General features: G+C 32.8%; 1 protein-coding gene across 2 annotated transcripts in view; it reads right to left on the bottom strand.

Annotated features, from left to right (window-relative positions):
* The window catches only part of LOC106791593 (guanine nucleotide-binding protein G(o) subunit alpha), a 31,407-nt gene extending 18,636 nt beyond the window's left edge, over positions 1 to 12,771 (bottom strand). Inside the window, exons 1-3 of one of the 2 annotated variants that reach the window (XM_014757317.1) lie at positions 12,652 to 12,771; positions 11,436 to 12,521; positions 6,607 to 7,359 (exon numbers count right to left, since the gene is read on the bottom strand). In XM_014757317.1, the coding sequence (XP_014612803.1) occupies positions 6,607 to 6,724 (118 nt within the window). In that variant the 5' untranslated portion in view covers positions 6,725 to 7,359; positions 11,436 to 12,521; positions 12,652 to 12,771. Of the gene's footprint in view, positions 1 to 6,606; positions 7,360 to 11,435 lie in introns of both variants that reach the window. The other variant, XM_014757318.1, reaches the window with a different exon arrangement.
* Positions 12,772 to 16,978: the final 4,207 nt, after the last annotated feature.

Raw genomic sequence — 16,978 nt, forward strand, 5'->3', positions numbered from 1 at the left:
GTGATGTCTTCCTTGGTATTCGCTAGTTTTACTCTAACTATCCTTACATTTCTTACTTTATCTCGTGTTATATCTTTTTTTATCTTAATTTATCTATTATTTTGTTATTTCTCAGAGTCATTAACTCAATTTAATCGATTATCTTAACACACACGCGAAGTTTCTGATTTTTATATTGAATATAATATTTGCGATATTAATATTATGTGTTTGACCTATCTAATCGCGTAATTATTTATCAAAACAGATATATATATATATATACATTATGTTGATTTTTTTGTGAATTATGACGTAATAAAAAAACATGCATGAGACTTTAATCACGCGTAAATTAGATTTAAAAATAAATGACAAAAATGAACGGCCTCGGATCACGGTTATCTTTATACTCAAAGCTATAACTGTCATCGTCGTCGTTGTCAATGTAAACCAAAGAGAAGAAGAGTAGAAGAAGACATCCTGTTGGAGAAATAAAATCGATTTGAAGAAAAGTTACGATAAAAATGTCGTCGTGGTCAGTGTTCTTGTGAACCATATTACCGAAGGTCGTTTTCTTTTGAGATTAATCGAATACATAAGGGGGGTAGGTAGGTAGGGGTAATGTGGTAACATTGGGTGCCTTTTAACGTCACCGAACGGATCGAAATTGGCACGGTGTCAATGTAGGAAAAAAAGAGAGAGAGAGAGAGAGAAAACGATAAGCAAGTCTCGTTGCAAGTGACGGCAAATTTTTCTGTTCGTGAACAGGAAACTTTTAAACTCTCATCCCCCTATTAACTGCAAAGAAATAAAAGAAAATAGTGAGAGATTGAGTTTGGGATTGCAAAGAGATTGTAGGAGGATGAAGGTGGGTGAGAGAAAGGGGGAGGAAAAGAAGGATGAACGTTGGAGTTATCGAAACACGTGGAAATGACACATGGCAACAGTATGTTGACCATTTTATATATATATTGCTTTGAAAGTTCTGTGATAATAATAGTTGTAATGAAAAAGAATGAATTTACGATATTATTAGAGATTAGTATTTTTCTTTTGGTGTATCAATGGGATATAAAAATTTCATTAATTAAAATATTGCATCTCTGATGTGTGACAATTCTGATCATATATAAAATATGATATATTGGTTTGATATGAGCGAATTAAAATGTATTATATTGTAATTAATTAATTGATATAGCTATTGTGTGATCGATTTCATTCGATGATAACAATAAGACAAAAATTAATATATTCAGTCGATGGGGAACAATATACTCTTATGGGATTAACGTAAGTCAATAGTATTGAAAATTCTAATATAATTTTCAATGATAAAAATAATGTTAATCTTAAGGATTGAAAAAGAAAAAAGAAAGGAAAAGACAATGAAAGAGAAAAAAAAACAATATCGTATTATGTACCCAAGTGTATAATAAAACTTAAAAAAATATCTGTAACTTTTATCATATAAGTAATAATAACAGGAATGATACAGACAGAAGTCTCATATTCAATTGTATTCACCCACAAAGAGAAAGAGGAAAAGAGAAGGAGATGAGACTTATCAAGAAGAAGTTTGCTAACACATTGTCTCTGAAAGGAGGCAACTACTTGGAAAGTTCGACCCTTTATGAGCGGAATACTTGGTGAATCCATGTTCATGAATTTCATGAACGTCCTTCGAACGAAAACTATGAGGATGAGAGGAGAGAAAAAGAAAGAAAAAGAAAGAAGAAGAAGAAGAAGAAGTAAAAGCTAGTTTTATCCATGGGCTCTATAAAATAAAAGTTGTAAAGTAACAAATATGATAAGTAGTTCAATATTACGTATCGAGAATAATAAAATATAACATAATATAATCGATATATGTATGTTAGTATGTATATACGTATCAAAATAAAAATTTAAAAGATAGGCCTTTAAAAAAAAGAAATAATCAATATTAATTAATGATAAATCTAATTGAATTCAACAACAACAGTTTTTGACCAGAATAATAATTATATCAAAATGTAACAATACGCGATCTATTGACTGCATAAATAATGATCACGTTTTAATAGAAATAGAGTAAGTATGTAGCACGTGGTAGTGGATATTGAGACGATTTAGTTTAACGAACTGTTACGGATAAGTATTCACGTTACAAATTATATCACGTTGTGCTCGTTCATCACGTTCAAAGACAGGAAACTAATCTCTTAATACATAGAAGCTTCTGTGTCGTTTACTTGGTGAACGTATTCCAAAAAGGAGAACCCTGAACACTGGGATTTAGTTTGGCAAGCATATACGAGAGAGTATGTGTGTTTGAGAGAGAGAGAGAGAGAGAGAGAGTAAATACGGAAATCGTAGATACGTAAGAGGAACAGCACGCCATTGGGTAAATGTGTATGAGTCGCTTACGTTTCTATTTACTATGCAAATATTCAGTGCTTTCGAGCCTGGCGCTAAGATTCATCGGTCGTGTTTGTTCCAAAAACGGCGTCACGGTCCTTATGATTAAATAATGTGATCAAAAAAAAAAAAAGAAAAAGAATCTCACGACTACGTGAACATGTATACAAGGAGGATACATGTATGCGTGTATAGAAAAGTAACAACGATATTCTAAATTCTTGTCACGTAGAAATTAAATTATAACATTCTTGATTTTATTTCAAATGATATTTTCTAGGGAAACAATTATAATATAGGAATGAAAGAAAATAAAAGAAATATACGCGAAATTTTCTATAATGAAAGATTAGTACGAATGAAGAAGTTAATTAAGAAAAGAAAAAAAAAAAAAGGGGTATATATATGAAATTGTCACTCTCCCCATTTCTCATTTTTAATTCTTTCACTTTAGTTTGAAGTGTAAGAAAGAAAGTCTTGAAAATTTGTTAATGCTAGGAAAGAATTTCTCACAGAAAGAAAGAAACAGAGAGAGAGAGAGAGAGAAAAAGGGAAAGAGAGACTGGTGTTAGGTTCTTCCTTTCTTTCACGAGAATAAAGAGGAGGTAACTGACGAAACGTTGCCCTAACGACGTCGGTGGTCGTGCCGACGACTTAATTGAGTGTGCCTCGACGATAGGGACCAAATTAACGAGTCCGACCTCCGCCTTTGCTACTTGCAACAGCCTTCACAAGATGAGAACAACCAGCAGTATGCTGCGATGACTCCATATTTTTATCTTTTTTTTTTTTTTATTTTCTTTAGTAACGAAAAAACAAACTTCGATAATCGATTTAGAAGACACACACACACACACACAAATATATAGTACGAAAATAAATCAAAATTTACGATTATTATCATCATCATCATCATCATCGATGAACAACGATTATAATTATTTTAGAATTAATTATTGTATATCTCTTTGTGTGTATGTATAATAATAAATTCACAATTCAAGACAAATAACAATATTAAATTTTGCATAAGATAAATGTTATATAAATGTAATCTTCTCAGTTGAGATACACGTGAGAAATTATTATGTGAAATATTATTGAAATATTACCATGAAACAAAACATTCGATATTATATTTTTTTTTTTGTAAAATATTTATAAATGAATAAGTATGTGTGGTCGATGGAAAAAAAAGGAACTTGCAATAATGTTTAATCGGACATTGCCCCTCCACACATTGTGTATGTACATCATGTGTGTTTATATTGTGTATATATATATGTGTGTGTATAGGTATCTATATACATGGAAGCTTACGCTTGTTGCGCCTGCCTTCCTGCTTCACGTTGGCTTTAATTTCCGGTACACTTGTCGGATTAAAAATATAGACCTCTTCCGATCCCTCGCGAACGTCATCAATTAATATTTACCAATGATGAATACGCACGCGCGTGTATGTGTGTGTGTGTGCATTAAAGTGATTCAGATCATCGATGTGAATCTTACTCGTTAATGTCATTCTTTTACGATTGTTACCACCACAACTGTTTTTATAATCTTCCTGGTTTCTATTTTTCGTTCACGAATAAAACACACATTAAAAGTATTCTTAGATAAATTTATTTCTAAACTTGCATAGCAAAAGAACGATGAATAAAATTGCATTTTGCATTTTATTCTATAATATTATAAGATCGAATTACGTGTGTCTGGTTATATTAATAAATATCAAAGTAAAATAAAATTGCATAATATGTAAATATAACGAGTAATCCGTACTCTAATACTTTTTCACTTTTTGTTTTCTTTTTATAAAACTAAAAAAAGAAGAGATATATATATTATAGTTGTAGATTTTATATATTGGCGTTACGTATAAAAATTTCGGGAAAAAAATATCGCGTCTTCTGGTTACCTCGAAAGATTTATTAAACTATTAAAAATAAAAATAAAAATAAGATAAACTGGAGAAATAATGTAGAAAATATATTCACAAATATTCGAGTTATTTGACTACATAAACCCGATTGTATAGTACTCGAATATCGCGAAATGTTGAAAGACACGGGAAGAACTCGATGTATGAAACGTTTTTTTTCGAGACAGAACAAGAACAAAAAGAAGAAGAAGTAGAAAAATGAAAAAAAGAAAGAAAGAAAGAAAGAGTTGAGCAAAGATACGACGAAACGATTTAACTCTTTTCTCGCTTGCCACATTCTCAAATGAAATCCAGCCAGAAATATATGAACGAGAATACGGGGTGTGTTTAGCTTTGAAAACGAAGCAAAATTTCGGAAGAACATTTTTCCTCGAAAAAGAATATCGGATGAATAAAGTTAGATCGAATAACAAAAATACAAGGAAGGAAATAAAAAGAAGAAAAGAAGTGTTCGGGAAAAAAAGGAAAAGAAAAAATATCGAACTTTTTGAAATTGTTTTACAATTATTCTCGTAAGTTAAAAGAAAAATCATCAAAACTCATCGCGAAGTTTAACAAGAGAGAACGAAAAAGAAAATAGTATGAGATAGAGAGAGAGAGATAGATAGAAGTTAGGGGAACCGAAGAAGAGTAAAAATAGATCGAAAGAAAAATACCTGCAGGAGGTTCGTTCATAATTTTATTCAGGGTGAGACCGAAAGTCACGAGAAAAGGCTATAGTTCATTCAACGAGACGTGAAATAAAAATTTCGTTGATAATCCAAAACGTGCTTGGTGGCTTTTGAACAAAAAAAAAAGTTTAAAAGAAAAAAGAAAAAAAATATTCGAAAGAAAAAGATAAAGAGAAAAATAATACAAATCATTCCCAGGAAGATTCGTTTTCGGCTTCGAGCCAAATTCGTTCAAAGATGATATCGTGATTTTTCGATGAATGATAAACCCAGATTCGTATCTTTATTTCTCTCCTCCCTGTGTTCAAATTATTGAACCTTATCCGTACGGTGAACTCCTCGTCGTGGTGTCAACGACGCGTGAATTCTTTTTTCTCACAGATATATTTTAGAAAAGAATCTTCTTCTTCTTCTTCTTCTTTTTCATATTTTTTCTTTTTTTCTGAAGGATTCGTCAAAGTTGGAAATGTTAACGAAACGATGATAATGCCGTTCAATAACACGAACTTCGGGTCAAAGTCTTTTTATTAAACTTTCTTATCTCTATTATTAGATTAGTGTTTTCAATAGATATTTTTTTAATACTCATCAATACACGTTGAATAAAATGAAGAAAGAATGATAGAAACGTTTAATCGCGAATACGCGTAATGGGAATGTAACACAAGTACGCGTATGTAAAAAAAAAAAAAAAAGAAAAAAGAACAAGAAGGCAAAGTAAATAAAAAAGGGAGATATATTATTTTCTTATCTTTAATTTGGACACCGCCGAGTAGTTGAAACGTAATGCGTCATTCGAAAGATGGGAACAAGTTGGAAAGTTTTTTTAAAAAGCCATCGCGTATTATATCTATGTGAAACGAGAAGAGTGAGTGACTCCGAGCATGGATAACGAGACTATTTAGTCCGATTGATATTACTTGGTAGGGACGTGCTGGTGGAATTAGAGAAATTAAAATGTTGCTGTGTTACTCCTCTTTGACTCTGCGGCGGTGTCTGCACGAAAGAAGGAAAGAGAGAACACGTTTATTTTTTTCTTTTTTCCATCTTGTTGTTCCTTCGAATTAAAATTCTCAACTTTGAAATGAAATTTACAAAGAATTTCATTTCATTAAAAAACAGGGAAAGATAAAAAGTGAAGAAGAAGAAGAAGAAGAAGAAGAAGAAGTAAAAATAATGAATAGAAAGGAAACAATTATAATACAAGATAAATAAATAATCGAATCGATGAGAAAACGTTTTGAAAGATATATATTTTATATAAAAAAATGTGTTTGTTTTTAATTAATAGAGAAAAAAAAAAGTAATATTAGTATGAACGCGATATGGAATGAAAGAAATACAAATGTTTCCCCCGTCACACACAATCTGATAGAAGAACAATACTCATTTCCTGTTGTTCGTATTATGAATAAAAATTAATATTCAACACACACACAAGACACAAGACACAGTTTAAAAAGCAGCCAAATAATAAACCTATCCGGATAAAGAAATAATTTGATTGCTAGATTGAACTAACAAATATATAATCATTATAATATTATGAATGAAATAAAAGAAAAAAAAAATAATGAAAAAGTATAATATTCTAAATAGGAGGGGACTCACCGAGTAAGAGGAGCTTGATGTCCTTGGCAGCTTGAAGACCATCCTCCTTGAGATTTTTCTCAATTTGCTTGCTGCGGGCCAGAGCGGCCCGCTCTTCAGCGGACATTGCGCAGCCCATTTTGCTACACGTTGCTTTCACAAACGCCACCCCCGCGCTCTTGGAGCACCCTTAGCTAAGAGAGTGCCGGGTCCGCAGAAAGCGGCCAGGCAATGGTCCCGGTTCTGGTGGTGGTGGTGGTGGTACTGGTGCTGGTGATACCAATGATGGGGGTGGTGCTGGTCGAAAGACTACAACACCCGCGACGCAACAAGGAGCACCCACGCACCCTCCACTACCGCACCCTTCGCCCTTTTCTTCCTCCTCCTCCTCCTCTCTCGTACCCCTTCTCCTCAGCCGTCCTCCTTCTTCTCCTCCTCCTTCTCGTCACCGCCACCGTCCTTTTCTCTATCACCAGCTCTAACACCACGAGCTTCGCCACCTCACCACCCTCCTCCTCCTCCTCCTCACCCCCGACCTAACTGATGATCACCACCTGGTGCTTCCCTTCCCTTCCCTTCCCTTCTCTTCTCTTTCTTCTTCTTCTTCTCCTCCTCCACGTCCTCGTCTTCTCGGTGATACCCAAGATTATCCACTACCTCCTCCTTCTTCTTCTTCTTCTCCACCTTCCTCTCCTGGTAGTATCACCACCCTTTTTTATAATCGTTCTCGCCACTCTTACTTATCTTTTCTTTACTTTTCACAATCAATTATCCCTGCAAAAGATAAACATTTTTTGTGTTTGTTGAAATTATTAATAGGAGAATATTTGATATGTTTTTTTTATATTATGGGAAGATACTATTGTTAAATGTGAAAAGGTTCTCTAAGGAATAAGGATTTTTATTTATTAGTATTTTGCCCTGATAAAATCGATTATTTATTTTTTCTCATTCATTTCTATGATTTCTTTGAATGATTATCATTACGTTCTTAATCATGAATCAGTTTTAAAGATGTTTTCTTTAATATTTTATTGAACGATTATTTCACATTTAAATGAGTAATAATAACGTAATCGGTTACGTACTTTTATCGAAATACTTAAAAATTTTGTAGGTGTGTCAATGTTTCGTAACGGTTAACTTCTGTAACGATATAAACGTGTTAACTGGATAAGATAATTCTTCGTCAAAATATTATTAGTCACAGAAAGTTGCATTACTATCATCGTAATTGTAAAAAAAACACTTTCAATATGACTTGCATTTGTTTCTAACATTTATATGTAAAAAAGAAAAATAAAAAATATACAGCAATAAGCAGATTTATTTAATAAAAAAAAACATCATTTTTTTCTGTTTATATTATATTATAACTGATTGCGTAAATAATTTGTGAAAAGGATTCATTTGTTTCCAAGTTAGTCACGTTTCGTTCAACCTGTTCACTAACGTAGTATCATTTTCAAGAGTGTATCTTTCGTCTCGTCTATCTCGGATGACTATTCCTTACAAGACAAAACGATCATGTTTCTTTAAGATTTCATTTAAAATATCCTTCCATCTTTATTTCTATCATTTTTCATACAGAATTTTATATCAAATAAGTAAATATCTTAGAGAATGAAAAATATATCAAATATTGTTCAACATCAAACATAAAAATCATAGTGTTATCATTTAACTATTAGATAAACTTGCATCAGACGAAAAACGATGACATGTTTCCGATCAAATTTCTTTCTCCCCATGTTAAAATATTATATTTGCAATATATTTTCTCACGAGAAGAATATAATTTTTATTTTGCCAAAAAAATAAATGAAATATTTGATAGAATTATTTTTCCCCCACAAGTAAAACTATAATTCATTATTATCTAACTTATTAGGATAAATAATTCTAGGATTTGCTCGATCTCGTTGGATTTTACTCTGATTAAAATTAACCGTTTAAATTGTGACCGCATTTTAGCGTTCTAACATATACACCATCTATATAAAACAACATACCGATTTTCTCGTTGTCTAGACAACCGAGAAACTAATATCAAATTTTCGTTACTAAGCTAACACGCAATTGGTCGTCACGAAGGTGCGGCTTTTATATAAAACTATGGCAATTTAGTATAAAAAAGAAAAAACGAGAAAGAATCAAAGGTGTTCTTGATACGATACAATGCATTTAGGTTTAGTTTACAGTTAACTGTTCCTTTAATAAAAGAAAGATAAGTTGAGAACAACTGGATTTATAGAGAACACAAACCCTATGAAATATTCACACTGTGTTCTCATTGAAAGATATCGCTACTTGATCGACAAGGGTTTACATTCGCCATTGCATTTCTTAGAAACGTAAAACCTTATGGATTCTATGAGTAATGCATGTTTATATAGTTTTATAGTGTTCCGATTGCATACGATAACGGTTAACAAAAAAGATACAGATAAAAGATAAAAGATATATACGCGTGTGTAATACATCATTTTTATAATAATTCAAAAGAATAGAAAAAAAAAAATAAATATAAAGTTTGTTAATATTATTTATAATATAGAAAGTATATTTTATAATATTTATTAAATAAATATTAAATTAAGATATATTATATTCACATTAATAATATTATCTAAAATAATATTTCAAAAGTAACACGAAATATTTTAGACATCTCGAATTGTAATTTTGTAATCTGAATCTTTTATTGATTAAATGGTGTAAATTTCTGTTCTGTTGGAAGGAGAAAATAATATATATATGTATGTGTGTGTATATATATGAAGGTGTTAGTATTCTACAGGTAGATGAAACCTAATAGATGCCGGCAATCGACTTTAAACACTGACACGCATCGTTAGACTCGTTCAAACGATACTCGGATCCGATTAGGCGCGTCATTTAAAATAATTTCGAGTAAACGAGCGTTAACCTCGACCCTGTCTTGCGACCATGATAAGACGATAATCATGAGAAAAAGGAAAAAGAAAAGAAAAGAAAAGAAACTGGGAATGAGTGATAAAATAAAACTAGAAATATTGATTTGTAAACATATGTATATATATGTATGTATCTTAAATCTCAGGAGTATTATCTTTCGTGACGGTACACTTCCGTTTCCTGTCCCATCATGTTCACATAATTTACACTATATGTGAAAAAGTTCGAAACACATAAATTGAATTAAATTAATTTGTATATCTCTCTTTTTATATAATATCTATTTATTTCTTTTTGTGTTTTGTTCTTTTCTTTCGATATTGGTACGAATTTTATGGGCAACTAGATAAATTAATTCTCACGTAATAAAAAAAAAGAAATGTATGTTATATATTAATATCTAATAAATCTGTAATAAAAACCGATGGGACGAAAAATATTGGATAAGTTTTAAAATAGATTGAATATAAGATAGATATTGTATTAACCGGAATGGTTCGTATCGATCTATACATTTTATATTCATAAATATTGTTAAAATATATATAGCAATGAAATTGTATTTGAAAAATCGATAAGAATGTTTTCGATAAAACCAAAATGCATTTAATTTTCATTGAAAAAAAAAAAATAAAAAAAAAAACAGAATATATAATATATGTGTGCTAGAATAAAATGATAAATGTAAGTTAAGTAAAAAGAGGCGTATAACAAAAACGAACGAAAATAAAAATAAAATAATTCGCTTTTTTTTTTGTCGTTTAGTTGAATTATCGGCTATCGAAAAAGCTAACACGGCTCCGATCCAATCCTTTGCTCTTGGATTTTTCGATGCGCAGACTCGGCGTAGGCGGATCACTGATAGAAAGAGAAGAGAAGAGAAGAGAAGAGAATAGAAAGGGAGAAAAAGAGAAAGAGAGAGATCGTGGATACGCTCGATCGATTCCTCCTCCTCCTCCTCCACCTCTTCCTCCACCTCTTCCTCCTCCTCTTGGTCGTGCTCGTCATCATCGTCATCGTCGTTGTTCTCGATCAGCTAACAATATCATTCCACACTGATTTCCTCTGACTGGATATCGACACGTCCGTCTTCTAATTATACTAATTCTAATTATAGATTGGTACGATTCGTGAAAATCTGGCAATTATCAAACACTTTTGAGTACGGTTAAAACACTCCGCGCGTTACCAAGAAAATAATATATCCAATTCGGGAAAAGATATTCGATCACACACAATGTGCAAATGGTAAATAAGTAAACACACATGCATACATACACAGATACGTGTATATATGTATGAGGAGAACATACGAACGAATGAACGAACAAGAACAATAAGAAAAAGAAAAGAAAAGAGAATATAGAAACGATCGATCATGGTCGGCCACGTCGTCTCCCTCCCCCTCCACCCACCCGCCACCACCCACCCCACCGGTAAAACGTTCAACGCAAGCTACCAAAGATGATTAAGAAAAATAATAAGATGATAAAGGATAAAAATTCATCCACCTAATTTAAATGGAAGAAGTTTAACAAGAGAAAGGATAATACTAAAAGTGTCAACTCGATTGATCATTCCCTAAGTGTTCTAAGTATTCCCCAACATATCTGTATCTCCTCTCTCGGAGGGTGTTCTAACAAGTTTCTCATCGGTGGTTGTTGTACGATCGATGACCGGGTCCCTCTACTATCCGTGGGTAGAAAAGGATTTCCCCCATTCGTAGCAAGACCGTAGAAAGAAAGAAAGAAAAAAAGAAAGAAAGAAAGAAAGATGGAAAGAGATAGAAATATAGCTGGATAGATAGAAAGAGAGGGTGCAAAACGGTACCACGTTTATAGGGGAAAATCAGTAGGGGGGAAAGGAAGGAAGGGAGGAAGAGGAAGATAAAAAGGGGGAGAAGAAGAACTCACCCGTAACACAGGAATAACAGTAGAAACAGCAACAGCAAACGTTCGTTCTTTCAAACGCCCTTTTTACGAGTCGTCCTCCACCTTTTTCTTTATTCTTCTTCTTCTTCTCCTCCTCGTTGAATCCTGCCGCGTGCATAGACTACTATTACTACTACTATTTTCTTCTTCTTCTTCACCCTTTCCTCCTCCACCTCCTCCTCCTCCTCCTCCTCCTTCACCTCCTCTTATTCAAGCAGCGCCAGTAGCAAGCAGAAGCAAAAACAGCAGCAGCAGCAGCAGTAACACCACCACCAACCACCACCATAAATCTTCCCCTCGGATCCAGCCGCTACCCCGCGAATGGACACACTCGACGATCGCGTCGTTGAACGCGTCGTCTGTCCACTTCCACCCCCTCCACCACCTCCTCCTCCTCTTTTCTCACCCTTATTTGTACTGTTCCTTTATTTGTTTTTTCTATAATAGTTCTCCTTGTTCTTATTAGGGTTAAACTCTTTATTAAAGTTTGTTACAACTAGCAGTGAAATGATATTGCTATGAGAGGTTTAGACCCCCCTCACCCTCCTACTCCTCCTCCTCCTCTTATACTCTTCTTATTTTTGAGTATAAGTGTGTCACACGACCGAACCTTTCACCACTTCCCGGCACAACAATCTTTTCTTATCTTCTTCGTGTTTGCTGTTATCCCACGTAGTTTAACACCTCCTCCACTTTTCTTATTCTTCTTTTAGCTCTCGCAAGCTAAACTTATTTGATCGATATCCTTTGAAAGGAGAGAGAGAGAGAGAAAAAGAAAGAAAGAAAGAAAGAAAGAAAGAGAAAGAGATAGATAGAAATGTGTTGGAGGGTGGCCGAGGATGCTCAACGCCACCACAAAACGTTTGCCTCCTATTTCGTGTTACCGTTATCGTTTTACTCTCAACGTACTCTCGCAGTTGTAGTCGTCGTCGTCCTCCTCCTCCTCCTCGTTCTCGTCGTCGTCGTTGTATACCACCAGATTTCCAGGAGGCGGTGCTCTCTCTTTCCTTTTCGAGAGAGAACACACGCGCGCGCGCGCGCGCACGACTTTATTCACCCGGCGCCGCGCTGCGACCAGAAAGGAGAAAAGGAGAGGAGAGAAAAGGAGAGGAGACAAGAGAAGAGGAAAATGTAAATGATTATGAACAATTATTATAATATGAACTATTTATATATGTATATATAAATATGATATTACTTATTTAGCACGCACTCCCGATTTAAGTCCGTTTTTATTACAATCGTTATATCGCGTTTATTGTTCTTCTTTGAATAATAATATTATTTTTATTATTATTAATATTTTATTCCTATATATATATTTTTTTTTCTCTCTTTCTTTCTTTCTCTCTCTCTATCTCTCGTTCTCTCTTTCTCTGGTTTTCCTTTTTCCCTATCTTTATTTTCTTGTTACCGAACAAAACTTATGAGATAAAAAAGCAAGTGTCTCAACGCGAACGATTTCACGGGGAACGAACGAGAGCGACTGTTCGTTCCTGCCAGTAAAACGCGCTGGTGGTTCTCCAGTACTGCCAGTGGTGGTGGTAATAGCAGGGTGGTGTAGTGGGGGAGGGGTCGTGCGCGCGATCAACCAAACGGGTACGACTCAGAGAAAGAGACAGAGATATAATACTATCTTGTATCTTTCTACTATATATGTGTGTATGTAGATGGAAGAAGAAGACCCTTGCTTGGGTTGCCCGGTGTGTTAACACACGAGGACAACCTCGAAAATATCTGTGTGCGAGAGAGAGAGAGAGAGATATACATATATACCTATATGTATGGATAGAAAGAGAAAGAAAAAAAGGGAGAATGTTAGAAAGAGAAAGAAAGAAATAAAGGGTGAATGAGCCCACGTAAAGAAACACTTATGACAGCGGCGAGCTGTACTCGCCTACTGTCGGGGCTCATCAATTCGATGGTGGCGCCCTCAAAAAGCCCCGCCCAATCATCGCTTCTAAACCGTGCCGCCATGGCCCCCTTCGATTCGACTCGGTTATGTTGGTCGTTCTGCTAACACCTCAGGGGTAGGGGGATAATATCGATCGATTTTCTCTTTCTCTACACCCTGGACCAGAAGAATCAGACCTGGAACGGCGGCTACCGGTATATCGAACTTTCGTTTCTACCATTCTACTCTCATCCCTTTTAGAGTCGGCTCGATCCTGCAACGCCATCTTTCATTTCGTTTACTCATCATCCCTTTTTACATTCTTATTTTACCATACTTTTTTCTATTATATTTCTCTTATAGCTATTTCGTTATATATATTTTTCTTCTATTTTATTTTTTGTGTTATTTAAATTAATCAGATTTAAAAATAGGACGTAGGGTAGGGGGGGTGAGTTTCTATCGTTTGCCTACAATTTAAATTAAATTTTCATTTGTATATTTGGGTTGATCAATTAATAATGATTACTATGTATTTAAGTTCTGATAGATTAATTTTATCAGGCTGCTTACTACTGTAGCTTTTGAAATTGGATGCTTTTTTTAAAATATACAGGATTTAATCCTATGAAATTTTTTCTTTGATATTTCACATCGAATTTATGGTTTACAGTTATAAAAATCAGTTAGAAAATTTACCAATGTCTGGTAAAAAATATTCTACTTAATTCTTTGAATCTTCTCGAGGGAACACAAAAAAAATTGGTATAGAACCGCAACAGCAGAAAAAAATGAATAAGAGTCTAGTTGCTCACTAATTGCTTAATCAAAATTCATATAATTGTTCACTTTATTAATTAATTATTTGATTAGTTATTAATGATTGAAAAATCGAAAATGTTTTTACTCATTTCTAAGCAAAACAATGAAGTCTTCTATTGTTTTTTTGTTTTCAATCAATTGGTAACTTTTTGTTCATCCATTTTCTTCCGGTGTTTCTAGCAACAATATGATATCGGTCTTTTTTTAATCTAGTAAATTTTTTTCCTGTACCAGTTCCCGGACAATCGTTCTTAACAAGTAGACGCCATAAATTAAGAATTAAAACAAAATATCTATATTAGATTTCTAATTGTTGTTTGTTTCTAAATGTATATAGAATTTAAATACACATGCACTTTGTGTACACTATTTACTATTAAAAGTTACTAGGAAATAAGAAAGTAAAATATATTGAAATTCTAGTAACATGGCTAAGCCGATATCGGTAATAGTAGTGTTCTACCTTTATCTTACCGACCGAGATCTGATGGTAACTTACTTATTTCACAAGTTATTGATAATTAAAAAATTTCTAATTTTAACCCAAAACGCGATTTAAGACAGCATAAAAAACCTACGGCAGTAAGAAACTAATATGTGCAACTTATTGCTCACTAAAAGCTCATTGTTAAACAACAATTTGAAATCTAATATAGATATTTTGTTTTAATTATTAATTATAAAGGAGTTTACTCGTTAAAAACGATTGTCTTAACTATTTTTATATACGGCTGATAATTTTAAAACATTTAGATAGTAAAGTACTACTTTTATATACGGTAACTGTTTAATAACAGACTTTGCATCGTTGAATCATTTTTTTCTACTTAAGTAAACAAGGAACCGTAAAAATGCGCGAGAGCTATTGGGAAAACTATAATTGTATGAAAAGCTTTCTCGAATGAAGTGAAATAACGAGAGACTCTCTTTAATGGTTTCTCATATAACTGAAGGTAAACTCGTTACGTTTATCAAGGCAATAACATCGATGCAATTCAATGGTCTTTTCAATTTTGACGAATGGTAGATCGTGAGTTAATTAAATAATTACTAAATTGAAATTTAATTCGGATGGACAATTAATTCTTGTTTAAAAGCATGCATATTCATATAGGTTCGTATTCCACAAGCTTACCCTTGATTTAATATTTTCCCTGGTGTTTTATTTTCTTTTTCTTTCTTCTTTTCAAGTATTACATTTATTTTTGTAATAAATCTGATGTTTACCAGCGATAAGAATTAAACGTGATGTTAGTTTATAGAAGCTGTTCGTATGGGATCAGCTCGTTCCTCCTATTCCTCCTATCTTCAAATATGTAAATACGTTCAATCCTTAGGTGCTTTTACCTGTTTTTGAAACACGATAGGGAATGTTTTAATACGTGATATCTCTTGAGCCTTCGCATTTGTAAGTTATTGTTCAGAAGATTAGTGTCTTGGATATTCCGATGGGTTTCTATTCTGCTTAGGTATTTTCTACTTAAATTTCGCGATCCTCTCTTATTACACTATTTACATTTTGATATTCTGACGAATTATTTTGTTAGCAACACGTGTTACGTGCATACGATCATTCTTTTTTAAATATACATTTTTTCTATTATTTCTCTATTTATTTAATCAGTATTTTTATATTATTCAAAATATAAAATCTAATCTTATACCTAATATTTTCTACATTATTATCGTTTGTAATTTGTTTCAGAGAGAAATTATTATTCCGATAGTTTCTGCAATAAACGGTGTAACGCAGATAACATATATAACGCATATTATAATTTTTTTAATATAAATATTCATTATCGATTGAAAATATCGATTACAAATGTCTACTAATACTGACCCGATAAACACGAAGCTATTTTTGTATTCGAGTTACTAGCAGAAGCTCAAAGTTTTATTCCGGAGTTTCATATCGATTTAATAATTACTATGTAAATAAATAAAATGAATATTTCGTAATATTGCTAGTTGAAATATATATATATTTTTCCGATTCCAAATGAAATATGTCATGTAAAAATATTCGAATGAAATGATCAAGGAATTTGTTCCCAATGTGGAAATATATCGCATTCAATTAAATTAAAGCAGAGACCGAGTCAATAAGTTTTTATTTTCTTTGATCGTTTCTTTTATTCTTTTTTTTTTTTTTTATCTTATTTATTGAAAACTTAAAAGACCCGTCCGACGAGTCCACTCGAATTCGTATCAATTTGTACGACGTTTGATCAATTAAATTTGAAAATAATACCAACAACGAATACAGTTTAAGATTCAGTAAGTAACCCTTATTCTCTTTGATTCTTCCATACGATTAATTCGCGTAATCAAAGAAATTGAACAGTGTTATAAAAGAATTGTAATAAACGTACATTCGAATTAAATAGAAAGAAACCTAATGAATAAAAGGGAGAAGGATTGAAGATTTGTTTAAGAGTTAATCATCTTTTAAGTTACGCTTACGAAATCTCTTCGAGAAGGGTTTACCATTGGATTAATGTTATTTTCCATGTGCGAAAGTTGATTAACCGTACGAATAAAAGTTAAGGAAAGATTAAAACGATATAATTTCTTAATCAAACGTTTTTATACATTTATATGTCTGTCAAATATAACATTCGAATAATATTTAAACGCATCAACAGACACCTGAATTCTAATTAAATCAAAGTTAACTCGATAATTCGTTCGAGCCGACAGTACAACCACCTCGTAATTGAGATAACTTCGTTAATTGAGTTTTAAGTTTAATGCACGTTAGAGTAATCGTCCTTTGGATAGGCAAAGACCAAAGTAGACTTGTTAA

The sequence above is a fragment of the Polistes canadensis genome, unplaced genomic scaffold (genome assembly GCF_001313835.1).
Source record: "Polistes canadensis isolate GaletaPanama2010 unplaced genomic scaffold, ASM131383v1 scaffold_322, whole genome shotgun sequence".
NCBI classification, from domain to species: Eukaryota; Metazoa; Arthropoda; class Insecta; order Hymenoptera; family Vespidae; genus Polistes; species Polistes canadensis.